The sequence below is a fragment of the Poecilia latipinna genome, unplaced genomic scaffold, assembly GCF_001443285.1.
Source record: "Poecilia latipinna isolate Pla-1442-1.1 unplaced genomic scaffold, P_latipinna-1.0 Scaffold892, whole genome shotgun sequence".
Classification (NCBI taxonomy): domain Eukaryota; kingdom Metazoa; phylum Chordata; class Actinopteri; order Cyprinodontiformes; family Poeciliidae; genus Poecilia; species Poecilia latipinna.
The window spans coordinates 88,089-104,312 of record NW_015113508.1 but is presented as its reverse complement, the minus strand read 5'-3'; the positions used below and the strand labels follow the sequence as shown (position 1 = coordinate 104,312).

The following is a 16,224-nucleotide window of genomic DNA, read 5'->3' as shown; positions in this document are numbered from 1 at the left end:
TTGTTGCTCCCTTATTGTTTGCATTACTACAACATGTACAGATGCTGACTCTATGTGGGACTCTAAGCCAAAAATCCATTGGCATGCAAATCTCAACACACTAAAAACGTCCTTTAAAATTCCAGTGCTGGTAAATGTTTAATCAAGAATCTCTGTGAAAAAGTAAAAAGGTTTCGTTTTTAACCCCTCCTTTTTTTTCCCTTTCTTTCTCTTTTAGTTCACCTGATGAAAGTCTCCAGGGCTGTTGGATGAAAGGCAATGTGGCGTACAACCAAACACACGTGGTGGCGTAAAACATAAACCAAACTGGTTCGACAATTCAACATCACTAATCCCCTAAAAGTGGTTCCATCGGTTAGAAAAATGTTCAGTAGCATTTTGCTCCGCCGGTGACAAAGTTTCAGTTACCCCACTTTACAGCCCCAAAATACGTCCCTTCCGCCTCCTGGTCCAGCAGCCAAGCGTTGGATACTTCGACAAACAAGGCGTCTCCCTCCACCAGGTTGACCACTCGGCTCTGCTGGGCGCAGTACATGTTGTAACTCGTGTTGTTCCACTGCTTGGTGCTTCCCGTCTTCATCAGCAACACCTTCCTGCTGTTCTGTTTGATGCTCTTATGGTAGACGTACTGGATGAGCTGGGCCTTGCTCACGTCCGGAGGACGCGTCCTGGCCTCACGGCCCTCGTCTGGACCGCCGATGTTGTAGTAGCGGAAGCAGGTTTTCACGTAGACGTAGTAGAGGCCCGATTCCCTCACCAGCAGGTTTCCGTCGTCGTAGCTCATTTTGTGGAGGTTTCCGTGCTGATCGTCCCACTTGATGTTAATCATGCTGTAGTCCTCTGCGAGATGACAAGAACACACACACAAAAAAAAAGAGTCAGAGAAGTTTACATTCAAACCAGAATCTTTGGTTGTTGGTAGCAAACATGTGTTGATGGATTATGTGGTTTAGTTTTGAGAAAATCGAAGTGAGAAACGTGGAGTTGACGTCGGACCACGTGATCGAGGCCAAAGCGCAAATAATAAACTGCAAAAAAACAAAAAAATGTTTCAGTAGCTGCGTTTCTGTTAACTGTAAAATTTAGCTGTGAAATTCTGAAAATAAATTTGCCTAGTAGAAATGTAGATTTTGAAAAAACACATTTTTTGATAAAAAAAAGTTTTTGCGCTAGGGTGAGGAGGTTTTTTTGGTCATGTTGAATTTGATGTATTTCACAAAACTGCAACAGAAACACCTTTTCAGGATCAGTGATCCTGATCAACGTGATCAGCGCCTGGATGTTACTACTGGCAGAAATGAAGAAGACGACGACAGGAAGTGGTAGGAGGATGATGGTTTGTTTTTTTTTATACCACAGCATCACAAAGTTCGCAAAAATGTTGTGTCATTCAAATGTGTTGAATCCATAGCTCTAAAGTAAAATCATTGACTACAATTTCCCCAAAACACCACTCCGAAGTAGGCGGGGCTTGTCACTCCAAAGCCTGAATAAGACACTGACAACTCCTCTGATTGGCTGATGATGAGTTCTAGCACCATGGATGAGTTATGAATATATTTCAAGTAACTGTTTACAGTTACATGATTTTTAAAGACTTTTTGAGTAGACTTTTTAACAAACTTATTAATGTGTGATTTTAATTAAATTTCTTTTATAATGAAAACACTGCAACTGCAAAATTATATTTTCTTGACATTAGCAGAATATCGACAAGGACTTGTGCACATCTGTGATGGAAACACAGCTACAGTTAATAGTGAACAAGTCAATCTTCTCCATGAGCATCTCAGCAATGTTTTATGAAATATGTCTGCTTATGCCACGCAAGTTACCAAGGAAGGAGGGCTGTTCTCATTGACCTAAAGTGATCTCAAACTGCATTCCTGAAGGCCAAATGTCCTGCAGCTTTTACATGTGACTCTTGTTCTACACACTTGAAATAAATGGCTAAACTGCCTCACTAGCCTGCAATCCAGCTCGTGATTTGACGATGTACAAACAATAATTTTCACTCTGTTTACGAGGATGGCAGCCATATTGGATGTCGGATTGGAGTAGATCCTCCAAATTGGTGTTCTACACTCACGGAGAGTTCCAGATGCTTTTTTTTCCTGGAACTCGCAAATTTTAACTTCTCAGTAAAAACAAAAACCAGAGAACAGTTGACAGTCGGAGGAAAATTGCTAAAGTAAACGCGTGGATGAAAGCACTTCATAAGATTGGAAAATCATTGGGAAGCTATTGAAAGGAAAAGAAAAAAAAGAGAACAAAACTGTCTCGACCCTCAGCTCTGGGCCTCAGTGACTGATGTCATGTCACTTTTCATTTTCAACACACTTGATTTAAGTGCTCTGGCCACTTGGGCACGAACATCACGCCCCACAAGCTGACCCCATAAGTGTTCAATGGGGTTGATTTCAGCACTGCAGGCAGGCCGTCCCATCCTAAACCACACTCTGACGTCTCCAAGTGAGTTGGGATTGAACTGACTGCACAATCTTTTCTCAATATCTTATCACCACCATAAGATTTACTGCCAAGTACCAAAGTCAGAATAAAGAAAAACCAAAACCAAATTCAACCAACTATAAATTTAATTGTTTACTTTCCTAAAAGTAACATTTAATGTTAAGTTATCTTTTAACTTAACATTAAATGCACGGTAAATGCACAAGTCATTGAATTATACCACGATCAGCTAATGCACAGCCATAAACTAGAACATTTTATGGATGTTTAGGACTCGGTTTGCGGATGCTCCAAGTTGGAACAAGAATCAAATGGGGACACAAATTATTTCTGTCGTCTTTACTAAAACTATAAGTTTCCACTTCTGCCAGTCCAGATTTGTTGTCAAATGGACGCCGTTTCCAGTGTGGATTCATAAAGATGTAGAATGTGAGCATCTGAAATTTATTGTCAGGATAGGTTCTTCCAGCAGCTAGTACAGTCACCATACTCCCCCAAATGAAAGAGCAAATATACTCTGTAGTAACTGAGTAGAAAAACCTTCTAAAGGTCCGAATGGGAAATAGACATGTTTTGTGGTATGAATATAGTGTAACAAAACCCAACCAGATGGAATAACGAGAACATGTGGATGGATAAGTAAGAATCTAGTTTATCTCTTTGGAGATATTCAACAGAAGAGGATGTTCTTTTACTACCAACAGACGTCATGCTTAAGCTCTTGGAGGAGTTGGTATCCGTTTTGGGTTTGACTGTGTTCCTAAAGCCACCCTAACGACATCACCACACATGGATAATGTTTGTGTATTTATCGGCAGCGCCAGCGGGGGGAGACAAAGCTTCCAGACTGCAGATTTACTACAAAAGGCCTAAGGAGACATGTTACATCGGCTTGACTCACTCTTAGTGAACTCCTGAGGTGCTCTGATTGGTAGATGGGCGGACGGAGTTGTGGCGTCTTTGGGAAGTTTGCACCTGCCTTTTTTTCTCGGGTCTTTCAGGGCATGCACCACTGGTTCACTCTGTGGAGAAAAACAAAGGCTAGTTCAGCAAACATCAACTCGTAAACCAAAAGGTCAAAACCCATCGGCAGCCGCCTGCTTTGCGTGTGTGCGCGTCCTTTTGCGTGTGTTTGATTACAATTGAAGTTTGTAATTTGGAGACCTGCAATTACAAGAAGCCTTTTCCTTAAGCAACAAAAAGATTTGGACATAACCTACCACAGCTTAGCTCTGCTTTCACTCTAAATGACAGGCTGCTTGTAATGGTTCTGAGTGGGAGTATGCGCAGACGTTAAGCACAGGGGCGTCTATGGACTACATGTCTGTGTATATCATCGTCCCTCCGCTAAGTCCCTTCTATGTCCATGGTCGTATTTACAGCTGGAGGCCCCCGTGGCGAGGGGAACTTCTCAGAGTGGCTGAGCGTCTCCCAGATTTGGCATAAACCGTATTTGGACTGAGCCGGGTTGTCTTCAGGCAAGACCGAGCATATACACTCGACAAAAACATGGTTTCCATGCGAGTAAACACTTACAGCGCCGGAGCTGCCAAGTCTCCTACACTTCTGGCAAGAGATTAACACATCAGGCTGAAGTGTTGTTTTCTGCTTCTACCTACATGATTGAGTTTACCCAAGAGACCGCGAGCGCAAGCGAGAAGAGATTCCTAACGGTCTCCCGCTTCGATGCATTTCTTCACATTTGCAGAGATTTGCAGAAGCAAAATCCATGTGCAGAATTTGGAGTGATTGACAGATTGGGCTGTTATTACATCCCTAAAGATGTTTAAACTTGTTTTATGGGCTGAGGGTAGTTTCCTTCAAACCAGTAATTTCAGGAATCCTGGCACTGTTATCTCACCATAACTCAGTCATTATTGAAAAAATGGGATGGAATGGAAAGTGTAGATGAAAGGATTAGTGCTTTTTAAGCACTTGGAAACCACACACAGTCAGCCAGTCCAAAAACAGCTCAAAGAAACACTGTTAACATGGGTTTTGCAACAATGCAATGAGTTAATGTTGCTCTTAGCATTTTGTTCACAAGTCCACACAAACTGCACGGAGTTCAGCTTAAGATTAGCGCTGTCATCCAAAAACAATTTGCTACACAAACATTTTTACAGAGCGGCGTCTTGGAATGTGACGGGCTGAAGAATCCAGCCAAGGTTAAGGAATAGCTGCTTCTCCTTGGAACCTTAATTGTAGGATCCGTCCTAATTTGTGGTGAGGTAACAAATATATAGTGCCTTGCTCAAGAATTCACATTTTCTAAAGCTGCAACTGCAAACCTCAGTGTACTTTATAGGATATTGTTTGAACAAGCGAAGAGTGTGGCATGCATTTGTATATAGTCGGCTTGAGTTACTGTTTGGTAGAAGCTCCATTCACTGCAGCTACAGGCGGGGGGCGTGTCTAGAAGGGTGGCATACTGAAATTACAATTTTATCTGAATTCCCTGCTGTCTCAGACAGCAACAAACAGCATACCAAAATCTGAAGCTAAGAAAGAGGGAGGGGGGACTATTTTGTATCCTATATAAATCGGTCTTCAGTCTGAATCTGAAATGCTGATATCTATGTGCGCTACACGAAGAAAGTGGTTGAAAGCTCTAGTTAGGGTGGCCAATCAGAGGTGCAGCCGGTGCACAGCTACAGACCAAAATGTTTGCACCTTCTGTTTTTTCCAAAATAGCTCATTATCTACGAACATTATTTCTCCATTACACTGAGGTGGACTTTGACTGGGTCATTCTAACATGTGAACATTTCCCCTCCCATTGCAGCTCCGGCTGACTTTTAGCATTTAGCTACATCCATGACACACTGCCCAGCTCTGCTTTCTCTCAAAAGAAGTTTTACTTTTCTTTTGTTGATGTTTGCTTGGTTTTGCTAATACCAGATTCCTGGAATGCCCAACACATAGTGAACAAATTATTGTTTGGAATACGCAGGAAATGCCTGAGCTGCTCCTCTCTCCAGCTCCTCCAGAGTTCCTTCTGATGGCCATGTCTTTATGCCGCCCCTGAGTTTTGAAGAGCGTGTAGCATTTCACAATTGTACGCATCTTTGCGTTAGTCTCTCACATAAGATCCCAAACGAAACACGTTGATGGTTGTAATTTGACTCAAAGTAAAACGGGCTCCAGCAGTATGAACACTCTTTGCAAGGCACTGTTCTTTTCCCTGGCGAGTAGAAGAGGAACCCTCTCTCCGGGAGACTGCGCCCGGCTACGGCTGACTTGGTCGCACATGCTTCGTCCTGGATCACCGCAGTGCACGCAGACTTCAGCTCAGCCTTTTAACTGCTCACCACATACATCACTCAACATGTCTATTATGTTGACGAGTGGTTTCTGAGATCCAGCTCAAGAACAAAAGTCCTCTCACTCAAGAGCTCGGCCACCAAAGCGGACCGTCTCTTTTTGTGTTCCACAACGCAGCGGACTTCTTCCACAGATCTCTGCACATTATGAACAGTCAGATCATGAGCTGCGGCTGATTCACGGCCCTGCGTTCTCACCACCGACCACAGGCCTGCGTATCCTGTCTCCCTCCAGCCGACGGCCGTCCTCGGAGGCACCGCTGTCAAACAAAATCCCTGCGCGGCTCCGGCGCTGACCCCTAGCTCAACGTGGTGAGGGTCAAGTGTCAACCTGACGCATCGTAAAGCCCAGAACAATCTCTTCCTGTACTGTTTGGGAAAAACAAAAACAGAGTTCCTCAGTCCAATACAGGGCAGGTGGTTCACCTCAGGACTCCACTAGGACCCTAACTCTCACCGTACTCCTAACCCACTAACCTTTAACCCTAGTCCTTACCAGGGATAACCCAGGCCAAACAAGCATGGAATTTCATGGGAACTTAAAGCATCATGGAAAGAAACGCTAGAAAGCAAAGATCATTTTAAGTTGTTTCGCTTTCTCGATGGGCTTTGCTTTGGGTTGGTAGAAGCCCATGCCAAGAAAGGGCAGCAGCTTCCAAGAGTTTGAAAAAAGGAGGAAAAAAATGACTTCAACAATTAAGAATTCAACACGTGATGCTCGAAATGACTTCCAAGGAAACACTGCAACCGCTGACGCCAGCCAGCAAGAGGGCTGCAAACTTACTGTCCAGCGCACAGCAAAATGAAAGTCGACGGAGTCGAAGTTGAGGAAAAAAAAAAGAAATCTGAAGTGAGAAGCCCTTTTTTTATTGTCTCTGGAGGTGTTTGTGTTCCTGCGGTCTGACCTCGCTCCAGCCCTGCACAACCAGCTGGGGGTTTTGTGCTTGGCTTCACAGGAAATACACCCGTGGGAAAATCATGACTCCAAAAAATTGCTGATGCTAATTCGACTCCCTTAAAAACACACCAGCGTGAATAAATACGCTCTACTTCCTCCTTCGATGGTGACAAGAAAAAATACCTGGTGTGCTTGAAATCATTGTCGGCGCTAAATCCGCCTTTGGGAGGTTGTGCTTGGCTCAGAAACTGATACTGGAGGCATTTCAAGATCCCAGCTGTTGTTCCAGGAACATTTATAGTAGAACATCGGCAGGCATCTGCATATGTGACGCAGTGCAATTATGAACACCAATGTATTTTACTGGACTTCCATGTGAAAAGCCAATGTGGAAAAACAGAGCAGAGCTACATAGTTTTCTATGGATAAGCCTGTGACCATCACAAATTTTGCTGAACAATGAACTGTCCCAGTAATTACTGCGATTAACGGTAATATTGTTGTTCTGAGACCATTCTCAAGAAATGGGAAACTTATGCAAGTTAGACCAAAACTGGACCTGGAAGATGTGTTAAACAGCCAAACAAAAACAATACATAAAATGGAAATAACCACACCCAACAGAAACCATCAATAACACGGATTATGAAGTGGCCCTTCAAAAAATTATTAACTTCTGGACTTTACACTTCTGGTCTAGGCCATTGTAGCTAATGAACAACTTTGATCTAAACCATCCGATTGAGGCAACCTTGTTGTTCTTTGAGAGATGGACTTCCACAAACCGTAAATGGACCCAAATATGACTTTCTTTCAAAAACAGCTTCCACAGAACTTAAATGTACAACAAAAAGTTGTCCTGTCAACCGAATCAACCAGTTGAGCTGTGGATTACTGCAGCTCCTCCACAGTTGCCATCTTGTCTGCTTCTCTGATCAACACTCTCTTTCCCCAATCTTTAGGTTTAGGTTGGAAGGTCATGTCTTAGTCGGTCCGTCCTCTCTCCGTGATCAGATGATGGACTGAACAGAGTTCTGTGAGATGTTCACAGTTTTCTGACCTAACCTCGCTTTTAGCTTCCCCACCACACCCTCCCTGACCCGTCTGCCGTGACCCTCCGTCTCCACAGCACTTTGTTCTCTACAGAACCTCTGAGGCCAGAAACAGAATGTCTTAAATCACACACAGGCATACACACGTGATTGGATTTTATTCATGACTTCGCAGTTTACCCAGTCACTTACAATCCTACGAGAGTCAAGTGAAAATATCTTGAAGTTTGTGTTTGTAACAGAGTAACATGTGATAGATGTTAGCCAAAAGGGAAACATGTTAGAGGAAGTTAGCCTGACTCACCTCCATCTCCAGGGAAGGACGGGAAGACGGTGACAGGTCCACCTGCAGAGAGAGAGAGAGGGGGGGGGGCAGGTTAGAACTGTGAGGGCCTCTCCGACAGAAAGGTGTCAGAAGAAGACAATCTCCAGCAGGGCTGTCAAAAAGCTTTGCGTGTGTTTGTGTGAGGGGGAGGTTAAGTTATTTTCCACATGTTTCTCTGCTTTCCACTGCAACAAGCAAAATCAAATCCATACAGAAACAACGTTCCAGTCAGAGTCGGAGAGTCCCGTTTGAGACCAACTCAGACCAGCTCATCCCGTCTTAAAGAGACGGCTCCACTCTGATCACCCACCGTCAGGAAAGCTCTGCAGGTGTCCAGGAAACATGGAGGTCTGCTTCTGAGCTCCGAACAAATGACAAGCGGTGCCAAACTCAGTTCAATCCTGCATCACAAAACACCTTCCTAAACTTTCATCCTCCTCTTTCTCCCATCTCTCCTTTTTTTTTTTAAAGACTCTACCCCCCTCCCCCCCCAGATACCCACATTTTTACCCACATAGCCCATCAGAACACTGGAACCAATTTGTCAGGGTGAGGCTGGGGGCAACAGACGCTCCCCAGGTGAACTCTGAGGATCCTGACAGAGCGGACATGCGGTCTGCTCTCTTCGCTTGTTCTGACATGACAATTATACAACAGCAAGACCGCCGTGTAGCTAGAAAGAGACAGCCGAGCCAAAGGACTCTGCATTCCTTACACGAGCAACGGTGTTAAAAAAAACTAAAATTAAAAAATTAAAAAAAAAAGGCACTTGAACTCGGCCAGACCTCTCTGGAAAAAACAGCTCTGCATCCTTCAAAGTTTACAACTCATGACTCATAAATGGCAATTGGAAGCCGCTGATGGCATGTAAACACGCGCATGAGAAACGACAGGCTCAAGTGAAAACATCTGCAATCTGCAAACAAGGCGAGGAGACGCAGGACGCCTGCTTGAGATGTCATCTGAGCGCAGCGGCGGGGAGACAACTCGGGCGAACACGCATCTCTCCCGGTTCGCTTTGAGCGGCTCGCGCGCGACGCTATCGGGCAACTCGGTGTGCGCGTGCAGAGAGACGCACCAAACATAAACTGCACTTTGTTTTACGCCGCCTGGACTCCTTGCACAGCAGCGGGTTGCTTCACTTCTGAGAGAACACGCCGCCTGCTTCATAAAGCCCGAGCTCAGCGTATCTCTCACTTTATGGCTCTCTGGGGAGTTATTGCGCAAATAGCCCAGGTTTTTGTTGTCGGACTATCTGAACTCGCTCGTTCACAAAAGTTTCGAGGAATGTTTTGTTCCTCTCTCTCTCCCTCTCTCTTTTTCTCTCTTTTTCTTTTTCTTTTGCAGAGCACCGATCGCAATCGCCAAGCGCGACGCTTCATTGCGCCTACCTCGTGCAGGTAACCGGTCAGGTGCAATAAGATCGCGACGCTGGAGGCCACCTGAAGTATTCCCATAACAGCCAGGGTCCCGATGAACAGCGATCGGTAGGTCGGCTCCGAGCTCGGCACCGGCGGGAAGCGCTGCTGCCCGGCCTCGATGTCCATGGCGTTCCGCAGGTAAGCCCGGTACTCGCTGCTGTGCGTAGCTGCCATGGTGCGCGGCTCCGTCTGCTCTCTGCTTCTGCGATTCAGCCCCGGGGACGTGCTCCCAGACTCAGAGCGCAGGAAGGAAACAAGAGTCAGCGAAGAGTCCCTGCGCGTCTGCAAGTGGAGGGGCGGAGGGGTTGGCTAAAGGGAGAGCGCTCAGCCAATCACAGGGGATCTTGGCGATGGAAGCGAAACAGACCGCGAACCGGGTCGACCTGAGTGCCGCTGCTGCTGCTGCTGCTGCTGCAGGTGAAGCGGGCTCTTTATGGCGGAGATGTGACGCGGCCCACGCCTCTCTGCAGCGTCCACACCCCTGATGACACACTCGGTCTCAGAGACTGAGGCTGGATTGCGGCGACGCAGCGGGGATGGAAGCAGATGGATTAAGAGAAGAAATCAGAGCTGCTTTAATCTCTGCGACATTAATCTGTGCAGAAAATATCCGGGGGGAAAAGCCCCAGCGGGGCGGGTAGGTAGAGGTTCATTTAGAGTCTGATTTAGTCCCAATTAAAACACTTTTAGATTTTATTTCCCAAACAAAAACTCGTTTTCTTTTTCTAACACCACCAGGGCCGGCCCAAGTCTTTTTGGGGCCCGGAGTAGATTTTCATTTGGGGTCCCCAAAACCAACATATCAACCCCAGATTATTCATAGTTCCTATAGATTACTCTATGTGTGTAACATGCCTGTTATCATTAGCGACATTTGTAATTAGCTTACATTAAGTGTTATGATGACTTTAGAGGAGTAGAAAATATGAAATAAATTGGATTTAAAAATGCAGCGAGTTATCTAAGTGTGCCGTCTAATTTTAACAGAACCTCACCTGATAAACACTAAATGTACAGAAAACAAGTTTGATATGTTATATTTCCCCAGCAGTGGCAGCAGCCAACAGCAGGGAGATATTGACCCATTATTTGTGTAACAACATTAAAAATAATATAAAAATAGTTTTTCTTGTGTAAAAGCATTTAGTTATGCATACATAGAGCTTGGTGCTCTTGGGGGCCCCCTGGTGGAGGGGGGCCCTAATCAGCTGCTTAATTTGCATGCCTTGGGCCAGTTCTCAATGCCACATTTAGCAACTTTAATGATTTTTATGTAACTACTTTATTTATTTATTTTTTGCTTTCCTTCGTTTTAATAATTATTTGTATTATATTCTGTTCTAATAATAAAATTAAAACAGTAAATGTTCTTGCTGTATTCAGTCTACAATATTCTTCTGTCTTCTCTGCTTTTCATTCTGGAAGGCTGTTTATTTTTCATGGCTTTAGCAGAGTGTACTTTCTTATTAAACCTGCTGGTTTTTGCTTGCTTTTCATTTTTTTGATGCAGCAATCATTGATCAAATTGGTAACTTTATTTGCTTTTAGTGAGTCCAATGAGATGTTTTATTTTTGTTGTTTTGTTGTTTTTTTACTCCCGACGAATAACTGTATAGTTATTGATGTGCAGCTGAGACGTAGAGGTGGGCGATACTGAATATTTTGGTGTACCAAGTAAATCAGGACCGATACCGATACTTTTTAATCATTTAAGTTTGATATTTCACCAAACCTCTGACCTTTATGTGTTTTTGAAGTTTTTCCATTGAACTGTTTTTGTTAAAACCTAGGACGGGCACATTTGGATAAACCTTTATCCAAAGCAAGAGCAAAACAGAACAAATGTTTCTGCACTTCTTCCTAAATAAAGTGGGATAAAAAAAAAAGATCAAAGCATTTTTTCTTTTTAGGTAGAGTTGAGAATCTACAATACAAAAATGAAACAAAACTTTAAGGGGGTAATCTGAAACCAAGGTATCGATATTACTCGGCTCGCATTGATCCGATATTGACTTGGTATCGATACTGTGGATATTTTGGACGGAGCCGTCCACCTGTGCTAGCTGCTGCTGCCAGTACAGGTGGCAGGAAAAGCCTTCAGGGTTGCTAAAATTAAACAGTTCTACAAAGAAGAAAGAAGAAAGGCAAATTGCCTTTGTTGGCACCAAAGCTGGCAAAACCAGTTTGCAAGGCACACAGTGGTTAGGTTGTTTTGAATATGTCTTTCTTTTTGTCCTAGTAAATGACATATTTATTATTATTAGTTCAGTTAAATTATTTTATTGCAAAAACATTTGTGCGTAACGTCTGCTACTTGTTAAAACTTTGCTGAAGCGGAGGCTTAAAGCCGGACTCCTGTTATTTGTTTTGACAGGAGACTTTGCCTCCAGCTGCTTTACTGATAAACTGATGCCGTTTCACCTATTTTTTTTTGGGGGGGGGGTTTTCACATAAGTCACTGGGATGTTTTCTACATGCTTTAATCAAATATTTTTCCATTCAAGCTGGCGGAAAAAATAAAATAAAATTTCCCTGTCTGGGCCTCCGGCTCTTTTGAAATACAACAGCTGAGTTGTGACAGGATGGGAACACAGCCTGGTCACAACATTACTCAGAAATCTTCATGGATGAGAACGTCTTTGATCATTTAAAAAAATAAATAAATAAACAAATAATTTCTGCATATGTATGATAGTGGAAGAATATGGTTCATTTAAATGAAACTCAGCTTCATGATTTTCCTGTGGAACTGGAATGTGACAAGTTTCTGTTTGCTTATAAAGATAACGTTTGGTTTAAAGTCAGTGATCCAACAGGCAGAGTGCGTGTGTGATATCATCAATCTGCAGTACATCCTGGGAGAAAAATCTGCACTTAAAGAGACAGTAGTATGTACAGTTGTTTTTGTTTTTTGAGCTCTGCTGCATGTTATAATGTTTCGCACGGGACTAGCAACACAGACAGTCTGTGTGATTATTACAAACAGCATGTGGTTCCATAAGGCCTAACGCTCTATCTCACTCTGAACACACCAGCTCTGCAGTGAAACATGGTGGTGACAGGGTCATGCTGTGGGGAGGCTTTACTTCAGCAGAGACAAAGAAACCAGTCAGAGTCCATGGCAAAACCTGGAAGAAAACCCGTTTCTTCCTGCTAAAGACTTTCGACCCGGCTGGAGGTTCACCTTCCAGCAGGACAACAACCCTAAACACACGACCAGAGCTGCAGTGGAAGGTTCTAGATTGAAGTAACCTCATATGACTCAGTGGAACGATTAAAGAACACGTATGAGTTCATTAGAAAATCTGTGCCGAGACGCTGACTGACCTTCAGCTATTTTACAAAGAAGTCTGCGGAAAATCGTCAGAGCGAAGCTGGAGGAAAAGCAACCGCAGCAACGAGTTGATTCCAGAAAATATTGACTCAGCAACTTTGGAGAAGGTCCGGTCTCTTCGCTTCGACTTTGACGTGGAGCAGGTCGGTGAGGTAGCCTGCTCATGGAGGGCATTGTGGGTAAGAACTTTGACGTGGACACGTTGAGGGGCAGGAAGTCGGGGCGGCTTCTGAAAAACTGGAGGTGATGTGGTCAAGAGAGCCGATGTGGGAAACCCGGCGAGCATCTGAGCTCAGGATGTGTTGGTGTTTATTGTTGACCTTGGCTTATTATGCACAAAAACGTCATGTCGGTAATAAAGTCTGGAGGTGATGAAGGCATGGATGAGAATTTGAGCAGCGGAGAAGGCAGGAGATGGGAGGAAATGAGCAACATTTTTTATTGTAAGACAGCAGTTCTTGTGAAGCTGTGGATGTGGTGTTCACAGGAAAGGCTTCTGGGGATGACAATGTCTGACTTGTCACAGAGGGAGTTTCAGTGCATCTCAGTGAAGGAGCTGGTCAAAGTGGAGGGAGTTTTAATGCTGCTAGCATGAAAAGAGTGCCTGCTCAACCTTCCAACGATGAGTTCATAAATATGCAATGAACTACCGTTACTCCTTCAGACTAGCCAGCAGGGACTTTTCAGTTCAATGCTGAGAAAAACATTATTAAAGGGTTAACAGCCATGTTGTGATGACTTCCTGTAGGCGGAGTGTCAGAAGGAGCAGGAGTTTTAAAGCGACAGAGTGTTAAATTACAATCTCAAACTTTATATTTGATATAGACAACATTTCTGTAACAAGTGGAGATAAAATAATTACTTGATTGTGCTATAAAATGATACTAAGTGCCTGGAAAACAGATAATATTTCCCTTTTAAACATCCATAGTAAAATAGTCTTCTGTGGTCAGATACAAGCAGCCAAAACTGAACTTACCTTTGCATAAAGTCTAAAGATTATGTATTAAAAACTATAGTTTTTATGTGGGTTTTTTATGTTATCAAAAAATTGATGTGTGTGGATAATTCATATGCACACACATTATCTTTTTTTGTTGTTGTTGTTGTTACTGGCAGAATCTTAAGCTTAGCAGTGACAGGCTGTGGCAGGCAGGCACATAGCAGACATTTCAGGGAGGCCTGTTCAGTCACAGATATTTCCTTGTTTTCTAATAATAGAAGCAGCAGAAATAAAAAGGTATAAAATATTGGCTGCTTGAATATTTTTTCATTTTAAATGATGGAATATAATTTTACCAGATAAAAGGAAATGGGGAAAAAAAGGAAAACAGATGACAAGAAACCTGGAATTCCACTGTTGCACTAAGCAAAGAAACTAATGCAACCGGCGGACGTCATGCTGGCCTGACTCATGACTCTGGCCACAGCTGTCGCAGACTGGGCTTCCTGTTCAATGTTCTACTGAATAATTCTTTCACAATTGACCACATGTGGATATAAGGAACACCGCAAAGCTTGCAGGTGACTGTCCATGATGTTACTTAGCCGCCTTGTCGCGATCCCTTCCAGAGCTACCTGAACTAAGCAAGCGATCAAGACTAAGACTCCTTACTTCTGGAATTCCAGATATCAGACGCCGTGGTCTGAGGCAGCAGCGCCAACAAACAGAAAACTGAGGTTGATGTTTGGTCCTGCACTCTTTGAGAGATAGTTTCTTAAGAAACCACAGCTGTTTGGTTTTTATTTGCTGCCACAAACTCTGGAGATATTATCTGTTCCTGTTACCCTGAAACACAGGCATGACTTTTACCTCCTGTTGTCACAGTAGTAGTATGGTATGGCATTTACTTATAGACTGTCCCAATGACCAATAAAAACATGTACATTCCAGTTTTTTTTTTTTGCACAAAATCGTTAGTCTGCTCAGTTTTGCCTGTTGTGAGATCCTTTCAGGTGTTTTAGGGCCTCTGTCACTTTAAATCCAAATACCTGCCACTGGCCACACCCCCTCACCTCCAACTCAACATTTACACTTGCAAAGAAAATGGCTGCGGACAGATACGAAATTATACAACCGTATTTCTTTGAAAAGCAGAAGTGGAGCCTCCTGCACAATCAACAAGTGCTTTCTGGATGGTAAGTCAACAACAAAACACTTGTCTTTTCCAGCAGCCATTGTTCATACAATTCATACAGCAGTAAAACCAGCTGACCGAAACGGGCTGGAGCTCCATTTAAGTTGCTAGGTAACAGCCTGGACTTCACTGCTGTTGCTAGGTAATGGCGCAGAGTGACTTAACAATCGGAAGGTTTTTGAAAGGACGCATTCTCCAGACACCAACAAATATTAAGTTATTTCCAAAAGATAGTTGGGTGTTTTTTTAAGATCTTGTTCTGTTTTTAGAAGCAGTTGAGAATGGATGTGTAAGAATGTGCAAAATGTGAATGTTCCTTGGTCGGGTCTCCGGCGGCCATATTTTGGATGAGCTGCAGTCGCCTGATTGATCACATGCCTGTCAAGACAGTATTTCCAAAGCCGACCCAAATGAAAATAAAGGTGAGCGCTCGTTCATGAGTTGTTTGTTTGTTAAAGGTCAGATACAGAGGTGGGTAAAGTCGCCAAAAAATTGCACTTGAGTAAGACTAGCACTATTTCAACTTATTTTTTTACTCAAAGAAAAGTAAAAAGAATATTTGGTAAAAAAAAAAAAAAAAAAAAAAAAAAAAAAAAAGACTACTCAAGTACCGAGTAACTGATAAAAAACATTAATAATTTAATATTTAAAAAAACTGCATCATCAGATGGATCAAAATATACATTGATGTCAAAATGTTGGTATTTCAGGAAGAAAAATGAAAATAATTTATACATATAACGTAATTACAAAATAACAATACCGGGCAAAAGAAAAAAAAATTCAAAATTCAAATTCAATCTAAAGCTTCTTCCTTCTTCACAGTATTGAGTCATGCTCTTTCCAAAAGCTTTTATAAACAATGCATGTAGATATTACTTGCCCAGAACCAGAACCGAACATGGAGACGCAGCATTCAGCTTCTATGCATCACAAATCTGGAACAAACTTCCAGAAAACTGCAAAGCAGCCGAAACTCGGAGTCACATTAAATCAAGGCTAAAGACCCAGCTGTTTAGAGTTGTCTTTGATTGGTAGTAAGCGGAACATTGATCAGCACATTTGATAATGACAAAATGTAATATTTATACTGTCTGTTTCATAACTGTTGATGATGTTTTTATGAAACTTGGCTTTACACTTTCTGGTCACTCAAAGCTGTTAATACCATATATATATATATATATATATATATACACACTACACACTTTTTTTTTTACATAAGAGATATGTAGAGAAAATTTATATACATGAAGAGCGC

At 42.9% G+C, this 16,224-nt stretch overlaps 1 protein-coding gene across 1 annotated transcript; it reads right to left on the bottom strand.

Annotated features, from left to right (window-relative positions):
- Positions 1-200: 200 nt before the first annotated feature.
- tnfsf11 (TNF superfamily member 11) lies at positions 201-10,733 on the bottom strand. Its single transcript, XM_015048582.1, has 4 exons — positions 9,462-10,733; positions 8,050-8,091; positions 3,374-3,494; positions 201-840 (listed from the first exon to the last, which is right to left on the bottom strand). Exons 1-4 carry the CDS (start codon positions 9,663-9,665, stop codon positions 401-403), a joined length of 807 nt encoding a protein of 268 aa, XP_014904068.1. The 5' UTR covers positions 9,666-10,733; the 3' UTR covers positions 201-400.
- Between the last annotated feature and the right edge of the window lie 5,491 nt (positions 10,734-16,224).

Bases quoted from the DNA above. Each gene is read 5' to 3' on its own strand.
- tnfsf11 (XM_015048582.1), bottom strand. From the start codon at position 9,665: ATGGCAGCTACGCACAGCAGCGAGTACCGGGCTTACCTGCGGAACGCC. The intron at 8,092-9,461 runs GTAGGCGCAATG...CTCTCTCTGCAG, and splicing joins TGACCGGTTACCTGCACGAG to GTGGACCTGTCACCGTCTTC. The intron at 3,495-8,049 runs GTGAGTCAGGCT...TTTTCTCCACAG, and splicing joins GTCCTTCCCTGGAGATGGAG to AGTGAACCAGTGGTGCATGC.